General features: G+C 29.1%; 3 protein-coding genes across 8 annotated transcripts; all 3 read right to left on the reverse strand.

Annotated features, from left to right (window-relative positions):
* Window positions 1-73: 73 nt before the first annotated feature.
* Window positions 74-3,306, reverse strand: LOC111031681 (histone chaperone asf1). Of its 3 annotated transcripts, none has more exons than XM_022311730.1 (6): window positions 3,031-3,306; window positions 2,896-2,969; window positions 1,577-1,699; window positions 1,396-1,511; window positions 1,152-1,328; window positions 74-407 (listed from the first exon to the last, which is right to left on the reverse strand). In XM_022311730.1, exons 3-6 carry the CDS (start codon window positions 1,683-1,685, stop codon window positions 195-197), a joined length of 615 nt encoding a protein of 204 aa, XP_022167422.1. In that variant the 5' UTR covers window positions 1,686-1,699; window positions 2,896-2,969; window positions 3,031-3,306; the 3' UTR covers window positions 74-194. The 3 variants fall into 3 exon arrangements, with proteins under 3 accessions (XP_022167422.1, XP_022167423.1, XP_022167421.1); XM_022311731.1 differs by having other exon boundaries at window positions 2,896-2,937; window positions 3,031-3,294; XM_022311729.1 differs by having other exon boundaries at window positions 2,896-3,293.
* Window positions 3,307-7,560: 4,254 nt separating this feature from the next.
* LOC111031675 (breast cancer type 2 susceptibility protein-like) lies at window positions 7,561-25,530 on the reverse strand. Of its 4 annotated transcripts, XM_022311723.1 has the most exons (18): window positions 25,297-25,530; window positions 25,188-25,218; window positions 23,691-23,801; window positions 23,164-23,315; window positions 22,429-22,528; window positions 21,096-22,341; window positions 20,079-20,836; window positions 19,654-19,733; window positions 19,406-19,594; window positions 17,303-17,453; window positions 16,301-16,477; window positions 15,554-15,767; window positions 14,202-14,437; window positions 13,633-13,779; window positions 9,308-9,459; window positions 8,974-9,226; window positions 8,719-8,913; window positions 7,561-7,967 (listed from the first exon to the last, which is right to left on the reverse strand). In XM_022311723.1, exons 2-18 carry the CDS (start codon window positions 25,188-25,190, stop codon window positions 7,662-7,664), a joined length of 4,470 nt encoding a protein of 1,489 aa, XP_022167415.1. In that variant the 5' UTR covers window positions 25,191-25,218; window positions 25,297-25,530; the 3' UTR covers window positions 7,561-7,661. The 4 variants fall into 4 exon arrangements, with proteins under 4 accessions (XP_022167415.1, XP_022167414.1, XP_022167413.1 ...); XM_022311722.1 differs by having other exon boundaries at window positions 20,079-21,061; window positions 21,321-22,341; window positions 25,188-25,530; XM_022311721.1 differs by having other exon boundaries at window positions 25,188-25,530.
* On the reverse strand, window positions 9,514-13,453 carry LOC111031678 (heat shock protein 70 A1-like). The gene has a single exon (XM_022311726.1). The coding sequence runs from the start codon at window positions 12,394-12,396 to the stop codon at window positions 10,483-10,485; it is 1,914 nt and encodes a 637-aa protein (XP_022167418.1). The 5' UTR covers window positions 12,397-13,453; the 3' UTR covers window positions 9,514-10,482.
* Window positions 25,531-25,899: the final 369 nt, after the last annotated feature.

Consider the following 25,899-nt stretch of genomic DNA (forward strand, 5'->3'; position numbering starts at 1 on the left):
TTTAAGATATAAAATAAAGGGCTGAAGTTATTTAACAAAATTGAATAAAAAACGTCTTTATTTTATTTCAACTTTATATTAATTGCTTTTAAATTTATTACATGATTAACATTTCTTTTATTTTTTTTCTTATAAAATGTATTACTTAGAAAAAATATTGATATTATGATAGATGAGATATTGGATCAGTCGATTTACAATACTTCCATTGGACTTTGACTAAGGCTATTGTCTGCATGGGAAGATAACAAAGATGACACTTCTTCATCCATTTCTTGTAGGTTTGAATCTTCATTTTCATGACAGGTAGATTGTATTCCATTACTAGTAGTAGGTTGTTCGGAGTCATCCCAATTAATCTTAAATCTTGTTACTCTAGGTTCAGTACCCAATATATTTCTTGTCATCTAAAGTAAATAAAATCATATGTAGATTTAAAAAATACATATATACTATACAACACAATAAATAGCACCTTAGAAAATATGAAAAATATTTTCAAATAGTAGATAATAGTAATGAATAGATCAGGGGTAAAAATGTACAAATCCATAATGTTTATGAGCCTTATTGGTTTGAACCTTTTTTTTAAGTCACTAATAGAGTATGTAGGATATAACCTACATTTATTAAAAAAATACTTTATCTAACAGAAATGACAGTACTAAAATATTTAAGTTATACTATAAAGAAGTAAGAATGAATTCTGAAGATATTTATCTGTAATTATTATATACTATAATTTTGTATAAAGAATACAAATCTCAATGTAGAACCATAACCTTAAGAGCCACAGAATGCCGACTCTTGTTCTACATGTTTATATATATAAAATTGGTAGTGATAAAAACTATGTTCATGACTTAATCCATCCAGATTATTAAGATTCAATATTTTAATAAAAATTTAAAAATTAGTTGATGAATGTAAAATGTGTTGATATTTTTCATTTTAAAATAAATCATCATGAGTATCTGTTTGTATTAGTATTCATTATAATTTGATAAAATTACTTTAAAAAAAATGTTAATTCTATAATATATTATATTATTAGTTGGGTTACATTAAATTACTAGACTTTATAATATAAATAATTATTAAATTATTAAAATAAATATTTCGATATCTAAATTCTATAAATATTTTTTTACCTTATCAAATTGAGGTGTAGCTGGAGGATTTTCTTGCAGCTCTGGATCTGTATATTCATTGTTAATAAAGTATCCAACTCTAACAAATTCCTGATTGCGATAGCAACAAGTCAATAGCACAACAGTTACACCAACAGCGTCTTCTACAGGAATTTTAGAAACATCTGGAGGATTTGCCTAAAAAATATGTGAACGTTTAATGATAGAACTAGAAAATTAAATATTAATATATTGAGGTTATTACTTCAAAAACAAACATATGTCTTCCTTCAGGAACCGGACCAACATAAATAGTATCAAGTATTTGATCGTGTTCTTCACTTTCAGCAGATCCAACATAAATCATTTTCCATTCCAAATCTAAAAAACATAATATATGAAAAAGTCATCTGAAATTAATGGGTGTATTTATTCTTTAAAAATACCTTCGTTTAAATCTTCAATACATTCAAATGTAAGTTCAAATTGAAAAGGATTTAAAAATGGAGATGGATTATCTAAGACAACCACATTTGACAGCTGCACTTTAGCCATGATGTTATTGATATCTGCATAAGAGATAAAAAATATATTATATTTTTATAGTGATTTATTTTTGTATTGACAATGCTTAATATTTTTAATTGTCAATTTGTCAATCTAATATTGTGATGTATAATATTTAATAACAATCATATTAATCCATTTAATTAATAGTTAATACACAGTTATAAGTACCTAAGTAGACTAATAGTAGACTATTTTATACACCAAAAAATATCTGCTTATTAATTTAAATTAGTTTAATAATTGATTATCATATACAGAACAATACAAATATATGATGGAAATCACACTCTAAGATGATACTTTCAGTTTAATCTTTTTTTTTTCAATCTCATACAAACAGATATTTATGAATGTACTGTTTCGTGTGTTTTTTATAGTTTTCTTTCAGTTCAAATTTGGATGAAATTACACATTAAATAACTAAGAAAACCAATTTTAGTTATTATTTGTGATTTAAAAATATTATTATTTGTGGGCACTTGAAATTTCTTAAGTATATTATTATATACCACCATAATATTAATTCAACTTACTGGCTACTGTATTAATAATAACAATACAAATATAATATAAAATATGTTAGGCTGACAAACAATCTCTGCTAAGATCGTTTTTTGTATACAATTAAATTATATCACTGGTTACTATTCAGGTAATATCAGGTGGTGGGCTACAACCCCTCTCCTCCCAACATTATATCCCTCTAGCTGTACTACTGACAGGTAGGTATATTCATAAAATATAAAGTAAAAATAATGAAATAATAACATGCATTTAAGTACAGTAACATGCACAAATTAGAAATCATTTACCTATAGAATAGGTAAAGCAATCTTCACTAAACACAACTTATATAGCAATAAACGATAAAGAAAATCATCAATAGAAGAAATAAAACTACTAACAATGTTATACACAAGAGGCCTTTGAGGTTGTTTATAATTAGATTGATAAAAAAAACTATATAGGTACAAACTACCTATGTAAAAAATTAACTGTGAACATTAAAATTATTGACAAATCTCCATGCTTAAAATAGTACATATAAGTGATAATTAATTGCAGGTACACTGTACAAACATGATTGTAACACCTAAACACCAAGTACCTATGATGATATATATTTGAGAATAAAATAAATGCCTAATAATAATAAGCTAATTAATTTGTCAATAGCTTAGGTTAATATACTCACGGAAAGTAAATTTGAAGTAATATGCTGCTTATCCTTAAAATGCTAAAAATAATAGATACTGAAATGCAATTAATCTGCAAACGTCAGTACGATGTATAAATTAAATTAAATGATAATGGTTTTTAAAAAAACTACCTAGATATTCAAAACAAGACGTATTGAATTATAATACACAAAACACAACACTAACGAAAAAACGTTTAAATGTTTATAATGGAAAAACGCCTCACATGTATTTTCAAGTTTCAACACACAAGCTCTACTGAAGCACTCAAAAAGTAATAACCAAAATAGCGATTAGCGACATTATACCAATAGGCAATAGACTAGGTATTAACGTCCATTTGTTGTTACGCCATTACGGAATTAGTATTTAGTGTATTCTGTTAACAAAAAGCAAAATACTTTTTCCCTCCAATCAGCCATTTTTTTTTTATCAATCAAGGCAGATGTTTTAAAAATCAAGGAACTTCTACATACTGCAGTTTATGCAGTTTAAGCACAGAATAGGTGAAATTCACCTATTCTGTGGTTTAAGCATAGGGTTGCTACAACTACTTCGAGAATCATCTATTACGATTTAATAATACACCGAATTTACTGTATTCCTTCATCCATATTCTCTGCTTTCTTTTTCGTTTTTCTTTTTTCTTTTCGGTCAAACAGGCAACAATTATCGCGGCGCAAGCAATTTCTGTGTCAGACATTATGTCTACGTAATATACAAAAACGTACTAATGACTGAGATTCACACAAACCGCTTTACCGTGTATGTACGTGTGTTTGCACATCCATGTTTTTGCGCAAACGGTTTGATCGTGTATGGGCCCCCCGCCTTAAAAGAGTTTCGAGCACGGGATTCAGGCATTTTATCGGGGAATAGTAAGTTCCTACACGAGAGTAGCAGGTAAACAATTACATACGTTAGTTCCTACACGGACATATGTAAGTTCCTACACGGTAAAAAACAGGTACGTATGTTAGTTCCTACACTGCGGAAAGGGTTAAATATGTATATTATACACAGACGTATCGTTTTAATAATAATATGTCCAGCCGTAGCTTACTAATATACATTAAATTAATATACTTCATTTAAAGCAGAACGTATACAAAATTACGGGAAAAAACGATTTTTATTATATTTTTTAATCATTATAATATATTTGTTTTTTTAAATTCGTATATACATATTTAATTGTGTATAATATACATATTTAACCCTTTCCGCAGTAACTAACATACGTACCTGGTTTTTACCGCGTAGGAACTTTAATATGTACCTTTTTTCGTCATGTAGGAACTAACGTATGTATTTTGTGTACCTGCTACTCTCGTGTAGGAACTTACATTCGCCCATTTTATCGGTTCGTTCTTTTCGTCATCGTTGGGAACTTTGAAATGTCTATAAATACACTTTTTTTTTGTCATTATTCTTACACGGATGTAGGTATGTTCTCTATGTAGGTAAAGTAAGCTATGCTTGGTGTTTTTCCATTCAAAATTTTCAATTTTGTTTTTTAACGCTAATTGAACAGAAATGTACGTATACCTATATAATACTAATAGCTGATGAGCTGATGAGCCGATTCCGTTAGGAAACATACCAACAGCTACCTATTGCAGGAATGGTTGATCGTTGGTACAATCTAGGTTAAGCCTAAGTAGGTACCCAACTTATATGCACAATGTTGAGGCATGTTTGAAATCCAGCGCGTACAATTCCGGTAGTGGTATCTACTATCTACTGAGAAATTAAAGGATCAATTTATTGTACGCACGCCATGAACGTCGTGAAACATGTCTACCAATTAGATCATAATACATAATAGTATCGTGTATAATTGTAAATGTTCAGGTATCATAGTATAGCTAATAGAAAAAATAAAATATATATAATACTATATGATCTAAAGGCGCTTCCACACCTGAGCGTATTCAGGGTGAGCATACATGCCAATTGTTAACGATGAATTTGTGTGTGGACGGTAAAGTGAGCAGATTCAAACATTTCAAACCCCGCAAACATGATCGCGGAGAGGCAGACCATGCTGAGCACGAGCCAGTGAGCCACTGACTGACGGTCTCCTGGCCATGCTCAAAAGAAATTGGCGCGCGAGCGGTGCTCATCTTGAGCGTGCTCAGGTGTGGTCGTGTGGACGCGCCTTGAGGTCTACGTCTACTACTATTAAAAAGCATGGAAGCATTATTGTTAGTTCTTTTCGTCAGATTGGCACTGGTGACCGGAAAAGCTGGTATGGTAGCGGCTGTTTATCCGTTAATATTCATAGCCACTTACAAGAGTGGAATAATTTAAATCGTAGACGTAGAGAGTAGACTCAATGTATGAACTATGACTCATAGTTCATAGACTGTCTATGAGGGTGTCTGGGTGTTCTAGTTCTACTGTTCTCATAATTTATTTAGAGATTTGATGTAATAATTATGTAGTATGGAACTATATGACGTATTACATTTTATATTTTATTTTATTTCAATTTGTTGATTAATAAAATATTAAAATTTAATTTTGGATATTAATCAAAGAACTTGTGTCTATAAATTTACCCGGCAACCCACAAAAAAGGTTGAAAAGGCGGTGGTGTAGGGACCTATTAGTCTAGACCAATCTAACTTCTTTTGTTCTTCTTTCTATATCTACCTTGGTTATTTCTACTTATCTTTCCTTATGATATTTACTATTGTAAACATTGTTTAACACTTTTTTTTTTTACATTTTTAACTGTAAGTCTGTAAAAGTGCCTTCACTGGAAGGTATCTTTAATCCGTCCTTCACGCCCGCCATAGTTATCTAATTCATCAATTTCACTTATTGGTCAAAATGTATGTAACAGATTGTGGAAATACAAATTAAGTAATAAAAAAAAAAAATCTTGGATATTGTTCGTACTAGGTACCTATTGGATATTAATTGCTGTGGATATACTTTTGTGATAGAAGTCACGGGCCATAAGTATAAACGATTCCGTGAGAGCGAGATATGTACCTACTCTGTTCCATAGTAAAATCAATATTTATTCAATTAAATATTCATTTTATTATCCTCTGTTTAGTAGTTTGACGTCTTGTAAGCCAGAGTCCGTCTCTCTCTTCTCCGAAGCTAATCGGCAACATTGCAGCACGATTTAAAATAAACTATCTTAAATAGTGATCGACAGGTGATGGCACCTGAAAATAATTATATAGCTATATGTTTGGCTCACTGCGCGGATTTGACGTAGGTACACTGCGCTAAGGCTCCTAGGGCAGCATAGAGCACTAGCGAGCGCGCCCAGAGCCAGCCACAATAAACTTTAGAAGCGTAGGTATTTCGTAAAAAAAATTTTGATTTCAGACGCTCTCATCAGAAAAGTTTGTCAAGTTGAAAATTGAATTATAATTTCGACTGGTATTTATTGTGTAAGCGTACCTAACCTAGCCTGTCTGAAGACAAAAAAAAACCAAAGTTGAATTACCTGTTGCCGAAAATAAATGCATTTGAAAACGTGGTTGTCCGTAAAAAATATAATTATATACTTTAAAAGTGCTCTTGTATTTTTTAATTACAACAAATAAGCTGAGATTGTTACCTATACTTCGTTAAAATATCTAATTTCGTAAAAATTTGAAAAATTTCTATAAAAACGACTTTGTATATTATATATTTTTAAGATTTTTTATTTACAATATGAACTACTTATGACTTTATGAGAAACTTTGTATTCAATTTTCAATCATTAGACATGAAACATTCAACGTTTTGTTCATTTTTAACTACAAAATAATAAATCATATAATTGACAAATTTTCAAATCCTTATTTAAAAAAATTGTACCCATGTTACTACTTAGCCTATGTAGTATGTATCTTTAATATTTTTAAATTACTTTAATAACAATTTATGAGAAACCTTGCAGATTTTCAAATATGTTTATACAAAATGTCTATCGAAATTTATAGAAAGAAAATTGAAAATGTCTATAAATGACTCAAAAAGAGTCTAACTATTATTAAAATATTGTAAACTGGTTTAAAGTAAAAATTCTCTTTTTTTCTTAGATTGTTTTTTGTTTATCACTATGTTTTCAAAAGCTCCTGTGAGCATTTTACTTTTAAAATATTAAGCTATGACTATGCAGTATGCAAAAATGATTTTAGTCTTTAGATGAGTGGTAATAATATTGGATGAGGTAGGTGGATTATTCAAGTTATTTGAACTGCCAATTTCAATTTGGTTTGGAACAATCGGAACCACAGCTGTCTAAGAAACTAGGTATTAGGCAACACTGTCATGTATATTTTTAAATTATAAGTATTTTTTGTACTTATAATTTATATAAATTGTATATGTCTATTGTCTATATTTTGGATCTGCAGTTACCTGAAAAAATAACCGCATACAAAAGAATAATTCATTATTAAAAAGATTTCCAGCACATAGCTCAAAAAATTATTAGTACCTACTATTTTATACCACATATTTTATAACCTAGGTAATACTGTCATTTAACCTATTCTGTGGTACTGTATGTTCAAAATCATCTATTAGTATTTTATTAGGTATTTACATTTTCAAAAAAATTTAACTAATATTCCATTTGTACTAAGAATTCACTTTTAAATAACACAATTTTAATTTGTAGGTTTAAAAAATATAGTACACTATTTAATATAACAACAAATAATTAATTAATACTTTTAAGAAAAACATTTATTATAACTTAAATTAATAGTTGAACTTATGAAATATATTCATTTATAAATGTCTATAACCGGGTCGGTGTCTTAAATTGACCCAACAGCTTTTTATCTGGTGGTTTAGTGTGAACAATGTTTAACGGTGGTGTTTTTCCAAAAGATTTCAGCATTTTTATTCGTTTTTGAGCTGGAGAACATTCAGTTTGAGATGTATTAGAAGTTTTTACCACGGCAATGGGTAATTCACCATATGACTTATTCAATGCGGTTTTAGATTTGTTTAAACATTGCTCATTATTCATTGTTGTTGTTTCTCCGAGTCTTTTAAAAATTTCACTGAGTTTAGTTTGGCAGCATATCAGAAAATTTTGATTCTGTAAATTGATTTTTTCAAATTAATAAATATTATTTTATACTCAATATTAATTCATAAAATCTACAATTTATAAAAGTGAAATCAGTTTATGTTATTTAAGTTTAATATTATGTATCATATTTTATTGAGGCATTTACAATAATAAACACGCTTAAAAGTCAGCTGTTAAACTGTTTTTTTAATAGTATTTATGCTATTAAAGAAACAAGGATAGAAATATTGGGTAAAACAGACGGCAAAATTTGGCTTATAGAATATAACTTGTATTACTTTTTTAAATGTTTAAGCATTTAATCAAAATTATTATTGATATAGTAGACAAAATTAAGAACTCTATCACATATTTGATATTTTATTATGAGATTACTTACATAGTACTATTGTAAGTATTGTTAAAAATAATGAATGTTGTGAGAATATCAAAATATGTACTAGGTTGTTTACTCAAATTGAAATTTAACACAATTAAGATGATGATATGATTGATTAGTTTGTCAATACTAGCAATACAAAAAGTAATTAAGTATTACAATTTGAAATAGGTTGTCATAAAAATTAAGCGAGCAAAAGAGTTATTATTATTGCAAAATGTTGCTTTAAAGCAAGATAGTTCAAAATTAATATATGTTTGTAGCCTGTAGGACACTCTGACAAAGTGTATGCAATAATTAACAAAAAATTTAAACATAGGTACTCATATGACATTTTAACACAGTAAAATAATAATTTATATTTCTTAAACCACTTACTTCCGGCTTTTTCATAAACATTTTATAATCATCAAAAATATTTAAAATATATTCAGTCTTAGGAATTGTTGTAAATAAAGATTGCTCTGTATTATATAACTTAGGTATTGGAGATATTTGATTAAATCCTTTAAATTGAATATTAATTCCCGAAATTATACTGCCAGGGTACATCATGTCATCATAACCATATTCCTAAACAATAATAAAATATATTATAAATTATAAACATAATTTTTAGTTTTGATAAGCTACCTTAATATTGCCTCGGAATAAAATACTGATTATATTCATTTCTTTGTCTGATACATAGATTTCATTATAAGCATTATTTTTGTTAACGTCTGATACTACAATACCGACTAAATCTAATTCACCAAATAATGGTAAAAATGTACAAGACCAAATACTTTTAAAGCTTACTACATCACGTTTGACATATTCATTTTCATATCCTTGAAAATCAAAACGAGTATTTTTATTGGCTGATAATTGTAGTTCACCATTCCTAAACAAAGTATTAATAAAGTTTTTAAGTTAAATTTATACAATAGGTATTGATTTATTTAGACATTATAAGTTTTCATACATGAATCCATTAGTAGTAATATGATGGAATATGCAACATTGACCTTCAGTAGATTTGTTCAAGATCTCAGTCACATCTTCTGATGGATTCCAAATTGTAAGTAATGCAGCTTTAAAGCCAGTAGAAACATATTTTTTATCAACCACGCGTAACTATAATATCAAAAGCAAAATTATGTAAATATTTAGTGATTACAATTAACAATTACTAACAATTATGTGTTCAAAATACAATTCTAAGTAATGTCGGTATCTTTTTGCTATGCTTAGAAATACCATTTGAGCTAAAATGTACAACATATAGGATGCATTAAATTTCTAATTTTGGAAGTAATCCTTAGAAGTGTAAATTACCAATTACCACATACTGAGGGAACAGTTTAGATTCTTTAACAAGCAATATTCCCCTTTACATTGCTGGTTTACGCCAAAGTAATATACCCAAGGACCAAAGAAGGCATTCCTTGAGCACTGAGTTTAACCAATAAAGTGTTTAGAGGACTACGGTACACCCACGACTGCATGCATTGTCTCCATCTTACAAATACATAACATAACATAACAAAATTTAAGTCTTGAATAATCTATTTAACTCTATTATGTGAATGATAGAGAAAATTGTCATATCATTATAGGAATTATATTCATTTTAATATGTAAAATCAAATTTAACATATTCATTTTAATGATCACTCTGGACACCTACTGTACAAGCAAAGTGATACTCACTCCGTAGCAAATCAAGGGGAGGGGAGTGATAGGGTAAATACCCCCCCCCCCTCTTGAGCTTATTGTATTCAAATTTATTACATTATGACTTGAGAGTAATATTAATTATATTCAGGATACAAGGATCAACTTACAACAATTTGTAATTTTGTAATTTTCAATATACAATTTGGTAGGTACCTAGTTACTATAATATTTTAAACATTTTACATCAACATAAAATACCATACAAAGAACTTTATCTAGGATAAATAAAAAGGCAAAATGTATACAGACTATACAGCTAATAAATATATTTTTTTTGTAAAAACTTACTTAAATATTACAATATAAAAATCAGTCTTAGCTTAAATCTAGTGAATACCTTACAGTAGAAATCAAAATATAGGATATAGTTAACAATGGTAAGTATATACAAGCGTAAATAAGATTACATTGTTAAAGGAATTAATCGACTTCTTCAATGGTAGGTCCTCTAGAACCTGGGAATCCATGAGCACCGGCAGGCACATCGCCGGCTTGTCCAGTACCGTGTATCTTCATCATCAGGGCCGAGCAGCTCTTTTGAATTTCCTTTAGTTTGTACTCATACTCTTCCTTGTCTGCCAACTGATTGTTGTCCAACCACTGGACGACCGCGTCGCATTCCCGTTTGCCTGTATTCTTCTCTGATTCGGTTAACTTGTCTCCGGCTTCGTCCAACGCCTGTTTAACACCAAATACGTAGCTCTCCAACTGGTTCTTGGCAGCGATCTTGACTTTTTGTCGTTCGTCCTCTTCTTTGTACCGTTCGGCCTCGCTGAGCATACGGTCGATTTCAGCCTGAGACAGTCGACCCTTGTCGTTCTTGATGACGATGTTCTTGGAGCGCCCAGAGCTGTTGTCCTTGGCCGACACGTTCAAAATTCCGTTGGCGTCCATGTCAAAAGTCACCTCGATCTTGGGTACACCCCTGGGAGCCGGAGGTATGCCGGTCAGGTCGAACGTTCCCAACAGATTGTTGTCCTTAGTCATGGCTCTTTCCCCTTCGAACACCTGGATGGTGACGGCCGGTTGGTTGTCCGCGTAAGTAGTGAACGTTTGAGTTTGTTTGCACGGAATAGTGGAATTGCGATCGACGATTTTAGTCATCACGCCGCCGGCAGTCTCGATGCCTAGTGACAGGGGAGTAACGTCAACGAGCAACACGTCTTGAATCGCAGAACTCGTGTCGCCACTAAGAATGGCCGCCTGTACTGCGGCACCGTAGGCTACCGCTTCGTCGGGGTTGATTGACAGGTTGAGCGGTTTGCCACAGAAATAATTTTGAAGGAGACTCTGGATTTTTGGAATTCTCGTCGAACCACCCACGAGCACCACGTCCTGTATGTCACCCTTGTCCAACTTGGCGTCAGCTAACGCCTTCTCCACCGGCTGCAGAGTCGATCTGAATAGATCTGCGCACAGCTCCTCGAAACGGGCTCGGGACACCCGGGTGTAGAAATCGATACCTTCCATCAGAGCGTCAATCTCTATTGTGGCCTCCGAGCTAGATGACAACGTTCTCTTAGCCCGTTCGGCGGCTGTTCTCAACCGTCTCAACGCTCTCGGATTGGTACGTACATCCTTCTTGGATTTCCTCTTAAACTCTTCGGCAAAATGACACACCAGCCGGTTGTCGAAGTCTTCTCCGCCCAAGTGTGTGTCACCCGCTGTCGACTTCACTTCGAATATGGAACCCTCGTCGATCTGCAGAACGGACACGTCAAACGTGCCACCGCCCAAATCAAATATCAACACGTTCCTCTCTCCTTTCAGGTTCTTGTCCAGGCCGTACGCCAAAGCCGCAGCTGTCGGTTCGTTAATTATTCGCATCACGTTCAGGCCGGCTATAGCCCCCGCGTCCTTGGTCGCTTGTCTCTGTGAATCGTTGAAGTACGCCGGCACCGTGATGACAGCGTCCGTAACGTCACGGCCCAAATACGCTTCCGCAGTCTCCTTCATTTTCGTCAGAACCATCGAACTGATTTCTTCCGGCGCAAACACTTTCCGCTCACCTTTGAATTCAACTTGGATTTTAGGCTTGCCGCAGTGGTCCACCACTTTGAACGGCCAGTGTTTGATGTCCGCTTGCGTCTTATCGTCGTCGAAGCGACGGCCGATCAACCGTTTGGCGTCGAATACCGTATTGACGGGGTTCAATGCCACCTGGTTCTTAGCACCGTCGCCGATCAACCGTTCAGTGTCCGTGAATGCCACATAACTCGGGGTGGTCCTGTTACCTTGATCGTTGGCGATGATCTCTACTTTTCCGTGTTGCCAGACACCCACGCAGGAATAGGTGGTACCCAGGTCGATACCGATGGCTGTTTTTCCAACCATTTCGCCAATAATTGTCGATATAATTCACGCACAATTAATACGAAAATTAATTTGATAATTCAAACTAAAACGTATACGCAGGTAGTACAGCAATTAGATAACGATTTAAAATCACTTTGTGTATAAAACCGCAATGGAAAATTCGTGAATAACACTGAAAGTCGCGTTAAATAGTAGCCAAGTAGTATTATGTATGCCTCGTTCAACGGACAACGAGTCGCACTTTACTGCTTCAAATTCAAACTGTAAACTGAGTAACTGACGGCGGGCAGCGCGCTGCTAACGTTTATATATCTGACCGAACGTTCGAGAAGATTCGATACGATTCACGAGCGCTGCTCTGGTCGCCGTGCCATCCCCCTACCCCCTACTTCACCACTAAGAGCTGTGACACATATTATATAGTTTTCGCTGCTATTACTATATTTATATAAATATAATACTACAATGGTGTAAATATGTTTATAGAACTTTCGTGAATTTTCTCCGTATTTCTCGTTATTTACAATGAGTTAGCTTATAATATTATAGAGCTTTCTGAAACGTAGGTAGTAATTTTTGTTTTTATATACCTAAATGATTAGGAAATTTTTTGGGCGTAAGGTAGACGTCATTAAATTAAACTAATCTGTTTAATTAAACATTAAGTACTAATCGAAACGATGAATTTAATATTTTGCAAAAAAACCTTTTATACTCGTACCTACCTAGTGGAAAACACATTTCAAACTTCAACTTTGCAAGTTGTTTTTGGTATAAAAAGTTTTTGACAAAATTGATTTTAAAATTGTAAATTGTTTGTACATCTTTAAATGTGTTCATAACTCGCTTTAAAATTAAAATACATATAATAAAAAGCCTATGTAGAGAACGTAACACTGGTATTTGTTGTATACGTCTAACAAGTGCGTTGCGTAACATGGTAAATTTACGCTCAGCAGATCACGTATAGCTTCGTTAGCTTAAAAAATAGAGTAAATCGACCTATTAAGAAACTCGATGGTAAAAACATTTGTGTTTGTATGTTAGTTTTTCACGATAGTTCAATTTTTTATTAAGTTATGCGTATGCGTATATAATATAGCGTAAATTAAAAATGATCATAACTCATCTACAAATTGAACTATCGTAAAAAACCAACATACAAACACAGATAATGTTATAATGATAATAATTCAAATTCATACATTATTGTCTAAAATGCAATAACGAAAAACATATATAAATGTTACTTACTTTAATCATAGGTATAACTTTACGAGCATCTTTAAATTGATCATTAAACACTCTATTGACCCTATTTTGAAGTTCATTATAGAATCGATCTTGTTCTAATTTTTTAAAATCTTTAAGAGCTTCCAATTTTTCTTGACTGAGCAATGACTATAAATAATTTTAAGTATAATATTATGAATTTTAATAGTTTTTCCCTGTGGGAAAAATGCCTCTCTCAGGGGGAATTGAGGTACCTACTGCATGGGGGTGGAGGGTAATAATCAAACATCTCACATTAAAATAGAAACTTTTTTTGTACTAGCACTTAATAATATTATTGTAATCATATAGTTTAACTTTTAAAAGTAATTAAAAATTGTTATTAATAATTAACAAAAAAAACAATTGATTAACCTATTTCGTAATAGATCTGTTTTTGTCTTTTTGATAAACAAAAAAAAAACATAAACTTTTTTAAACAATTTTAAGTGATATTAGAGACATGAGATTTTTGCAAATCTACAAGGGGCGTTCAATTAAGAGTTAGGAAACACTGTTTTAATACTAAAATTAAAAAATAAGTAAATTACTTGGATTTCCAAAGGATCAGTGGAGTTCTCTAAAACATTGCTCAATTCATCTATATTTAATTTATCTAAATTTTCTTTTTTCATACTTGAAAAGTATTTTTTTGATACTTTAGTTTTAGAGGCTATTTCAGCAATTAACTCAGTTTTTATCTTATTTGAAATTATTTCTAATGACTTTTGTTGGTATGCTTTATACTTTTCTGCTTCAATAGTTTCCATTTTCTCATTCCTGAAAACTAAAGTAATAAATTAATAGTTTTAACTATCATACCTATTATATATTACATTATATATTCAGTGGTGGGCCAAAACTCTCCATCAAACTTGTCTTACATCAAGGTCCCATAAATTCAAATGTAAAATTATTTATAAAAAAAATTACTTGAGAGCTCATCTATAGGTATTTGTCCCAAATATAAATACATTATTACACTATGTTTTGAAAATAAACAGGCAGATGCAAATTATAAATTGTTTTAATTAAATTGATAACAGTATTAATCATGGTAGGTATATAATAAAAATAAAGATTTTATAAAATATAAATGCAGTAAGCATAAAAGCAATATAGTTTAAAAACAAATACCTAATAATAATATAATATTGATATTGACATAGAAATTACTAAGTTAATTTTAGATTATCTCACAGTTTTTAAACACGTTATAATAGGCAGAAATGAAAGAGTTATCATTTAGCAAATCAGCATGAGACATAATACAAAGTACATGAGATCATGCGGTGTAATTTGAACAAATCAAAGGAATGTAAAATATACATATATTGAGTTAAACACTTGTGTAGGAAAGTGGGCGGATAGTCAATATTCATTAAAGAAACTCACTGCACTCAATTTGACCAAAAAATACTTTATGGAGAAAAAATTCCTGCCTTAACCTCCGAATCAAGTTTAAAAGTTTATAATTGATGTGGTAGCTCATATAGATCAAAGAGTTGTTTTGTGTTACCTATTACATTAGCTTGTAAACAGTTATATATCTATATATATATATATGATATAACATTTTTTTTTAAGGTACGGTTTCCCTGCAACGTCTGGACGCAGCGTCAAGCGTCACTACCGGTCTGGACGTAGGTCGCGTCTAGACGCCGCGTCCGACGCAGCCATGCTGTTCTCGCGTCTGACGTTGCAGGGAAACCGTACCTTTAATCAAATATTTATTTTTGACTATGTAAATTATTAATTAATGGGATACAAAAATCTTCTATAAATCATTTAGGATACGATAAACTGGCACTGGTAACTAGGAATTGTCTATTTGTCTGGCCTTAAAAGTAGAAAATCTTGACACCACCACTTAACATATTTATTTTACAAATACTATACATACTAGATTTTGAATTTGTTTTCTTTTCAAGAAACATTACAGGGTATTTTCTAAGTATTACAAGTGAAAGAGATCCTATTATTCCACCATGTGGTAGAATTGATTCTAAAGTAATAGGTATAGGTAATGTTGAGTTTTTATAGAATCCTAATTTAGCATACCAGCGTACTCTTCGTGTACTGTTTGTTGATATCTTAAGCTTTACACTATTGTCAACCTTATACACACAAAAAAAAAATAAAACATTGAAATTTTATTCTAATTTAATGAAATTAAGGATTAGCAGTATTTAAATTGTACAATATCTCTACATTACATTTATTAACATGACAATATTCAAGATTATAATATAAATATTGTTTTATATCAATATAAATATAGTGTAGTATGAATATAATTAGTACCAATTCATAGTACTTGATGATATTGCAATATTCTTATAGTTAAAGATATTTTAGTTCATCAAATTATATGATGCAACACTGAACCACAACTGAGAAGAAAGATTTTTGGAGAAATTTTTGGTTAAATACTGGTATATTGATAACTAGGTACATTTTAATAAAATGTAATTTTACAAAAGAAAAAATATTTAAACATCGACAAAAATCATAGGTAGAGTGGTAAGGGTGACAGTAAGGTATGCCAAACCAGTGTGTTACACAAATAATAATTAACGGTTTTACTGTAAATAAGTTAATTAAAGCAACAATTCGTATTATTATTTATTTATAGTCATAATATATTTACATCTAATGGATCAATTCCTTCTCCAGCACCAATAAGTTCTGCATTATATGTTATAAGTTTTGTACCAACTTTTATAATGCCTTTATGTAAAAGCATATTCATCTCATAGTCAATAATTCCTTTAACACTATACCAACCATCAGTTAGTTCAATCGTAAAGGTTTCAGCTGAATTTGTCTAAAATACATAACAAATTCAAGTTACAAGAAAGACCTATTTTTCTCTTATACTATTAAATCATGGTTACTTTTTAATTTATTTATTTTTATTTTAAACAGAAACTGATTTTAAGATAGGTGCTTTAAAATGTACTACATTTTATGTTTAGTCAGTAGTCGAATAACTGGGACTTATTTAAGGTTATAAAAAAGGAATGTATTGTATGGTGTAATGTGTAAAGCCTACGCTAAGATGGATACCTACATTACATTTTAAATACAGCACTTGAAACTTGAATTTTGCATTTACTTTTAAAATTTTTTTACCTTTTGTTTTTTGTATGCACAATATTTTAAAATGCTAAACAATTAATATTGTTATGCAATACATTGATTTAAAAAAAAACCCTATTATAATAGTAACACATGTAAAAGTTACATAATTAAATGTCTTAATAAATGATTTACAATAACTGTACGTCTGTACTACAATGGTCGTCTGTACTTTGTCTAGTTAGTAGTTTCTACTTGTTAACTTGTATGTTCTCTTTCATAGAAATTAGAAACAATGTACTGAAATTTAGTAAAACTTTAAGACTGAAAACTCTAAAAAAATAATGTTTAACTTAAATTTGATTAAATTCAACAATATAATAAATTATAACATATTATAACATATTATGTTGACCATAAGATAATACTTATAATGAATATTTATAATCAATGATAATACATACGACCAACTCAATGTCTTAAAAAAGGTAAAACTATCCAGATTCTTTCAACATTGAAAAAAATATTGATTCAATAAAAATATGCTTAGTGAAGATAATAGAATACTTACTCTACTAATTTTTGAAACACATAAAATTATCCTTTTCGATGTAGTTTCATCTTTTTCGAGTATCTTTTTTAATGCAGATCGTTGACATTTTTCTATTTCTCTGTAGTATCTATATAATAGTTGGTGAATTATGTTTTTTGCAGTTAATAACCTAAACATAATTAAACCAGTTAATCTTTAACTTAAACAATAAAATAATAAAAAAAAACTGTCATTATGATCACTTTATAATCACAACCCTATATATGGAATTATAAATTATAATTAAGATTAGACTTAAAATAAATTATATATAAATTAATATTTTAATTTTTTTTTAAAATATAATTAATGTCATTTGGCTTGTTACAACGATAAAATATGAGCAGGGCTTGAAAAGTTTCTATAAAAAGGAATTAGTTCATGCTTACATTCATCTAGTTAAAAGCATAGCCTCGACCTAACCTTAACTAAATTGTTTCTTGTTCCTGGTTTATAGCAAGGAACTAGTGTCTTTCTTCATTCCAAAATAAAAAACATTTTTTGTTTCTCAATAATTTTAAAATTGAATTTTTGTAGTAATACATTGTTTAATTATTAAAATGTTTAATTTATTTATTTCATACAAGTTAAGTCAGCCGTGACTGACTTGAAACTTTCTTAATATTGTCAATATTATCGTACATAGGTTTAATTATATACCTAGTTTATTATATTTACAACATTTAAAAAAAAAATTGTAAGACTTTTACTCTAAAAATTATTAAAATTCTCTATATGTATAATAATATTAATTAATGAAAAAAGGAGCAAATAAAACCATTTGTTCTTCTAAAAAATAAACAATGTTCCTATTTGTTCCTTCGCATTAAAAAGGAACTATGTTCTTGTCAAGTTCCAATGAATGTGTTCCATCTAAGCACTGCATAATTTGAGTAATAATAGATCAGTATAATAAACTTTATATGTAACTAAATGTTAACATTTATATATTTGTTTATGTATTTATATTTATATATATTTAAAAATTCTAAAAATCAGAATTTGAATAAATGTATTATTAAAGAAAAAATGGAGGTGTGCATGGTATAACAACCTGTATAGGTAGAAACTCGCTAAACTAATTGTGAAGCCATTAATCCACCATATATCAATGACAGTATATGATGACTAAACAATAGTACCATACTAATGAACCGCACGGACCAAAGCATTATTGAACACATTTAGACAATCGGGTAAATCAAAATTTGTTGAGTGTAGTTTACTAAAAACTGGTAAACATAAAGCTTTAACAACAATGTCATCAATATGGGGAAATTAAGTGAAGGAGGTACTGGAAGTACTAGACATTGTTAGCAAAAATTGTTTGGACAAACTAAGATTATAGTCAAAATAAATTGCTATACAAGTGCAACGAAAATACATTGCTTTATAAATAATGATATTAAGAGACAACGAATATACCAGATACTGAATATATAAATAGCTTTTGGAGGATTTGGAAATCATCATGAGAACAATTATATGAACAATTTTTTAAATAAAAGAACACACCATGGAGACACAACCGAATTTGTGGTGTTTATAAAAATATCAAATAATAGTGGGCCTAACCTACAAATTGCATGAAAATTAAAATATAATAAAACCAATAAAATATACTAATAATATTCCTAAATTTAAGAATGACTATAAGTTAATTCACTCTAATATTATACCTAACATCACAAGACTGGTTCTGCTGAACACAAATTTGGTATGGTGTACATTTGTATAACTTGTGTAGGTGTGACATCCGCTCAAACTTAAAATATACTTAAAATAACAAAATATTTTGGTATTCATATTTGCCATAAGTAGCCAAGAAGATAAGAAATTAAGGTAGAAATATTGACAAGGTACCTTTTGGGAAAGTTGGTAAGTTTCTTAAAAACTTAAAATTTATGTTTTAATAATTCAAAGTTAAATGATTTCTTAAAAATGATACAACATAAATATTGAGTATTGAATAAAAAGTATTTTAAGCATTTAAAGTTTAGATGATCAGATTAGTGGACTTCAAATTTATGGTAATAGAACCTTAACTCCAACATAATATGATATATCTGTATACATATTTACTTGTTTCCAAAATGATCGGGAAAACAAATTTCAGTAGCAGCCAATTTCCATGCTATAAAACGAAAATGGTTTTCTATCCATCCTTTAGGAATAAGTTTGCCATCAACAAAATTGTGTGATAAAAATAAGTATTTTAAATCTTGAAAACTATACATTTTATTTTTATGTCCATCAGATAATTTATAATTTCTGTAAAATAACAAGTTATAAGTATGTATTTAATTTAAAACTAAGAAAAATCAATATACTTTTCCCAATATAACTTCAAATGTATAGCATTATCAACATTCAATTTGATTAATTCTTTTGCGACACCATTCTCAGGAAACTGAAAAAGTAATATAATGAATATAATAAATTATTTGTTTAATTGTTATAACAAAATTAGTTATACATTAGGGATGGGGCTTAATAATTTTAATATAATACAAAATTTAATTTATAATAAACATTATACAACCCAAGAAGTAACATAATAAACCTATCTTTGATAAAATACCTTGTATTTCATGCTAACATTATAATAATATTCATTCCTAACATATTTAATATTTATGAACAATAAATTGTTACATGAATGTAGGTATGCTATGTGTAACTATTTATATTAAAATAAATATGAATGTACATTGTAAAATATACTTTTACAATAATATTATATTAAAGTAGGTACCTGTTTTAAAGTGAATATTTTTGGCAAGACCCAATCAACAACTTCTGGTAATAATACTTTGGGTCCATTCAATTTGTTTGATAAGTAAACACTAAATGAAGTATTTAACTCATTAATTTCCCATCCATCATTCAGTACTGTTTTTTTTATTTTATAATTAATTTCATGTGTATTTATAGGGCTTCCTGGACGTTTATTTCTCTGCACTGGCTTACAAACAATTTGATCCCTTTCAAACTTTTCAACTGTGTTAATTAAAGACAAATCATCCTCAAATGTACATTCTTCTTCATGTTTTGAAATTTCAAAACAGTCTGATTTTGTTTTTAGGTCATTAGTTAATTTTGAGACTTTGTTAGAGTTGTTGTAATCACTTGAAATAGCCATTGTTTCTAGTGAACTATCAAATAACTGTGAATCATCTTTAAAGGTTGATTGATTGTCTTTTAATGATTTATCTGATTCTATAATAGATTTATCTCCAGCATTCAAAAATTGAATACCAATGTTAGACTTTATAGTAGTTTTGTCCTTTGTAATTGCTAATGAATATTCATCTTTCAATATTCTTTGAACTTTTTGTAAGGCCTTATTTGATACTGCAATAGTTTTACCACCAGCAGTGGCAAAACCATTACATAATTTATTAGGATTTATAGTAATACTATCCTGAGTAATACCTAACGATTCGTTCAGTTCATCATTTAACATTGTTTGAACTTTTTTCAAAGCCACATCTGATACTTTAATAGATTTACCTGCTGCTGTAGCAAAACCTTTAGGTATTTTGGGATTGACAACAATATTGTCCTGAGTAATAATTGAGGATTCATTCAGTTCATCTTTTAACATTGTTTGAACTTTTTTCAAAGCCGCATCTGATACTTGAATAGATTTACCTGCTGCAGTGGAAAAACCTTTACATATATTAGGATTTATAACAATATTGTCCTGATTAACAGTTGAATATTCATTAAATTCATCTTTTAACATCGTTTGAACTTTTTNTAGTTTTACCACCCGCAGTTGAGAAACCTTCATGTTCATTAGTGTTTAAAACAGTATTGTGTTGAGTAATTATTGAGGATTCATTCAGTTCATCTTTTAACATTGTTTGAACTTTTTTCAAAGCCACATCTGATACTTTAATAGATTTACCTGCTGCTGTAGCAAAACCTTTAGGTATTTTGGTATCGACAACAATATTGTCCTGATTAACAGTTGAATATTCATTAAATTCATCTTTTAACATCGTTTGAACTTTTTTTAATGCCTCGTCTGATACTTTAATAGATTTACCTCCTGCAGTTGAAAAACCTTTACATATATTATCATTTGTTAAGGTATCGTCTTGAGTCACAATTGGAGGTATATTCAGTTCATCTCTTACGATTGATATTTTTAACCTTTCATTTGAACTATGTAATGAGTTACTTTTTTTTATATTCACTTTATGATCAATAAAATCTATAGGTGTGCTTATCACTGCATCAAAATCTTTATTAAAATTATTTTCCTTTGTTGTATTGCTGAAATTAGATTCATTATTAGTATATTGTTGTGTCCATTGATCATCAAATGATTCTAATGGTTCAGTTATGTCAGCTATTTCACACATTTGTGTATTTCCAATTGAATTCATTTCTTCAGGATCTAAAAAGTTACATTTGGAATCACTTATACACGTGTTCAACTTATTACTTTTTGATTGTTCACTGTCATATTTAGATAAGTTAGTTCCCTTATTTTTTAGTTGATTTAGAGAGGTAAATTTGCCTTCAAAATATAATTTATTCTTTGATCTAGATTCAGTCAATACATTATCTTCCATACTTAATGCCAATTGTAATAATTTGTTTTCTTCTTCTGTGTCATCAAGTTTAATGGTGCTATTACCATAAAGAAAAGAAGCCAATTTTTTTTTTTTATTAGTATCATCACTTATTTTTACTTCTTCAGTTAAGCTATCATCCATAATTTCTGACATTTGACACACTTGTTCTAATATATCCAAAGAAATGTTAAGCGAATCTTGATCTGTTTCCAAATTAGACATAGTAATTTCCTTTTCTTTCTCAAATAAGCATCTTTTAGCTTTTTCGTTAACAATATCTTCATTTGTTTTTTTTGGGTTATTTGGTACAATTAAAGAGTCAATAATATTACTTTTATGAGCTGGTTCAATTGAAGTTTTGTTTGTTTTCCATTTGTTTAATTCATGTTTTTTACAAAGATTTGATGAATTCTGGTACTTCAATGGATTCTATTTGAGAAAAAAATGTAGTATATTAATAAAATATTATAATATAGTATATTTATTTCAAAATAAGAAATACAAATATATGTTTACCAATGAAAAATCAATTTCTGCATGTGATTTATGTTGATAAATATCTTTATGACTATATAAGTTTGTTTTTAAAGATGACGTAGATGTTATTGGACTGAGACTGAAAAATAATTATTAAAATAAAGAATATGACTTACAAGAATATAAGATGCTACTACTAGAAATTTCAGGGGCGGCGTGATTATTTTTCATTCATGAGACTTTTAATAAAATAAGCAGCATCAGCTTCATTTAATAATAATATATTATTGCTGTTTTGATTTAAAAAAATTAACTGCGGAAAACAAAGTCACATATTATGTAGTTAGTTACATATGCATGTTGATGAGAATATTGAGTTTATTTAGAATGAGCCACTTTTTTTCAAAGTACAAAATATGTCTGGAAGCAGTGAGTTCCTAACTTTTATAATTGTTTGCTCTCTTTTTAGACAGAATTTTGCTTTGGGTCTTTTCACTAGCTAATCCAGAATAAACAATAGTACCATCAATAATGTAGAGAGTAATAGCTTACACCAATAGTTAGCCAACTTTTTGCACTAGCATCGACCATCCACCCACCCACCCAAAAACATCCACGAGACCCGGTTCTCATAAAACCCTTGTCATGCGCCACTGAGAAACGTCTACTGTTCTAAACACAGTTACTTAGACTATAGCTTTAAATATTATTAATTTAATTAAGACAAATTAAGAACTAGATGATTTTTAAAAATTTTAAATATGTAAATCTTACTTCATTATTATTCTTGAATCCAATTCTGGTTTGTTAAAATGCCGAGTATTTGGTGTTGATTGTAAATTACTAAATAGATTCAAATGTTTTAATTTTTTTTGTGGGTGATCAGTTGGCGTAGACATTGTTAGGACTTCTGTCTCTTGATTTTCCTGAATCATATAAATTTTAAAATTACACAATTATTGAACTATATAATTATAATAATAAATAATTTTAATAATGAGCCACATAATTTATATTTATTCAAAATAATTTCTTATTGCTGATGATTATAACTTAGAAAAGTAGAAAGCAATGTTTAATAGGTATACCTCTACGGAATATTATATTATAAAAATTAAATTAACTCAGCACGCATTTGAACAACTTAACCTCAAGTTTCTTAAGAAAATATGGATAGGGGATAATCACTCTCGGAAAAAAAACTGAAATGAAAATAGTCCAAGAATTTAATTGCACAAATTTACCACATGAAGGTGTTTTAATTGAGAAACTACTGTCAATTATTGTTTATTATTTCATACCTTAATTTTTGGATTTGATAGATCACTACAATCCAGTACAACTGATTTAATTGTAGAACTTTTAGGTCTTAAGCTTTGTTTAAGCTCATATTCTTTTTTTTGCTTTTCCATCTGTAACAGAAAATTTTAAAACTTATGAAAAAATAACAGTAAATAAAGCATAGTTAAGATATAAAAAAAAAACATTTAAAAAATATTACTTAAATGTTTTGATTTTTAAATAAGAAATTAAATACAATTGTTTTAATTTTAGAGTATGAGACTTGGTAATTAACTGTTTCATGTATTTAAATTACGGAACAAAGTTTTATTTAAAACTTGTTATCTGTAATCAGTTAAATAATTTTCAAGTAACTTTAAAAGCATCATTATTTAATATGTTCAAACCATATGTGTCAGTTACCTATTACTTACATTTTATATTGTTTTTTTAACCTATTTTATTGTTACAAAGTTCAATATTTTAATAATTTTAAATTTCAGTTAATTTTAGTTTTTAATTAAAGCTCGAAAGTTGATAACTTTCATTGATAAAATGCGTTTCAATAAAAATCCTAACCAATCTAAATAACTAATATTTATTTTGCATTTATTGATTTTTTTGTCATTTTATCAAATTTTTAACCATTTTACACTATATAGAAAAACAACTTTTCTTTATTTGGTATGCATTGTAAAATGTTACTAATAAAATAACTTTTAATAATTTTATATGACACTTGAATTTTGAACATAACAAATAAGTAAATATTTAATTACTTATGAATTGAAATGCATAAAAATTAATTTAGAAATGGTATTATTTTATCTTGGCATTTAAATAACTAAAACATTTTTTATAGGATATTAACTTCCAAGCCCCGAGGGCAGGCCCGGATAGAGCCGGCGAGTTACTGAGTTGAACTCGGTGGGCCGGCTTGGAATATTCATTATTTATCTATGTCAACTGCTTAATATAATATGTATAATTTATATTGTATGATATATGATGTTATTAAGAAAATATGGATAGCCATTAATGACTTTAACTTATTGAAAAACGTGGCATTAACTTTTTTAGGGCCGGTTATAATTGTGAAACTCGGTAGGCCGATACCTTGCCTATCCGGCGCTGCCCAAGGGTAGTAAATAAAATTTGTACAAAGTTAATATTTTTTATGAACACTTCAAACAAACAAATATTTAATAGTAGGGATCATTATTTTCTTGAAGAAATTAACATAAATAACCAAGTAAATTTCAAAATACCTATTTTGTATTTAGCAATCAAAATTAAATAGAAATATAATTTTAATGTATCTTGTTTTCAGTTACATCTAATCTAGTAAATTGTCCATCACTAGTACCGCCACTAATGTATAATACATGTGTACAAGACATTTTATAATAGTAAACTATAGTACCTAATACCTATACAAAACTTATATTAAAAACAATTATTACCTTATTGTCCTTACTTATAAATGATAATTTATAAACAAATTATAGAACAGTTACCATTTTTTATGATATTTATTTTTTCAAGAACCTATTTGGGATTACAAATAAAAAATTAAAAAACGATTTGCTATTTAACTCTTGAACATTATCCACAATAAATATTTACTTAATACTTATTAATTTTGTAATGAAACATTGAGATAGACTTGAGTAAAAAGAATACAGAATTGAGTACTGACATTTAACTTTGGTCTTTAGATTTTAAAATTAGAATATATAAGTATTGGCTAGGTATTGAGAATTGTATAGAAATTATGATCAAATATTTTAAATTAAATAAGGTAGGTATTATTTTGTTATAATAAAAATAAATCCACAAAATGAAAATAAATCATAAATAAGTAAAATTCCAGTACGCATAATAATATTGTTCTATGATTATATCAATTTGCATTTTAAACATTGAAGCAATGATAAGAGATAACAATAGATACTGCTATAGGCTGCTATATGCTTATTCAAGACCGTTATGCTCAAGGTAGATTGATCAATCCACCAATCACCACGGAATTTCACTTATCCTGTGAATCCACCTTAGTCGTGCTATTATTATTAGTCACAGACTTCTATACCACAGATCATATGAAACTATTTCATACCATAGATTAAGAAATATTTCATACACAAAACACATACTTCTATACTTTAAAAAATAGTACTATAGTTTTAGAACTTAAAGTACTCTCGAAGTCTGTGTTCTGTGACACAG

The sequence above is a fragment of the Myzus persicae genome, unplaced genomic scaffold (assembly GCF_001856785.1).
Source record: "Myzus persicae strain clone G006 unplaced genomic scaffold, MPER_G0061.0, whole genome shotgun sequence".
Taxonomy (NCBI): domain Eukaryota; kingdom Metazoa; phylum Arthropoda; class Insecta; order Hemiptera; family Aphididae; genus Myzus; species Myzus persicae.

Excerpts from the sequence above, each read along its gene's own strand:
- LOC111031681 (XM_022311730.1), bottom strand. The coding sequence starts at position 1,685 with ATGGCTAAAGTGCAGCTGTCAAATGTGGTTGTCTTAGATAATCCATCT. Across the intron at positions 1,512-1,576 it reads TATTGAAGATTTAAACGAAG|ATTTGGAATGGAAAATGATT; the intron begins GTATTTTTAAAG and ends TATGTTTTTTAG. Across the intron at positions 1,329-1,395 it reads GACATATGTTTGTTTTTGAA|GCAAATCCTCCAGATGTTTC; the intron begins GTAATAACCTCA and ends CATATTTTTTAG.
- LOC111031678 (XM_022311726.1), bottom strand. The coding sequence starts at position 12,396 with ATGGTTGGAAAAACAGCCATCGGTATCGACCTGGGTACCACCTATTCC.
- LOC111031675 (XM_022311723.1), bottom strand. Across the intron at positions 19,734-20,078 it reads AAATATTCACTTTAAAACAG|TTTCCTGAGAATGGTGTCGC; the intron begins GTACCTACTTTA and ends TTACTTTTTCAG. Across the intron at positions 9,227-9,307 it reads ATTACTACTAATGGATTCAT|GAATGGTGAACTACAATTAT; the intron begins GTATGAAAACTT and ends TACTTTGTTTAG.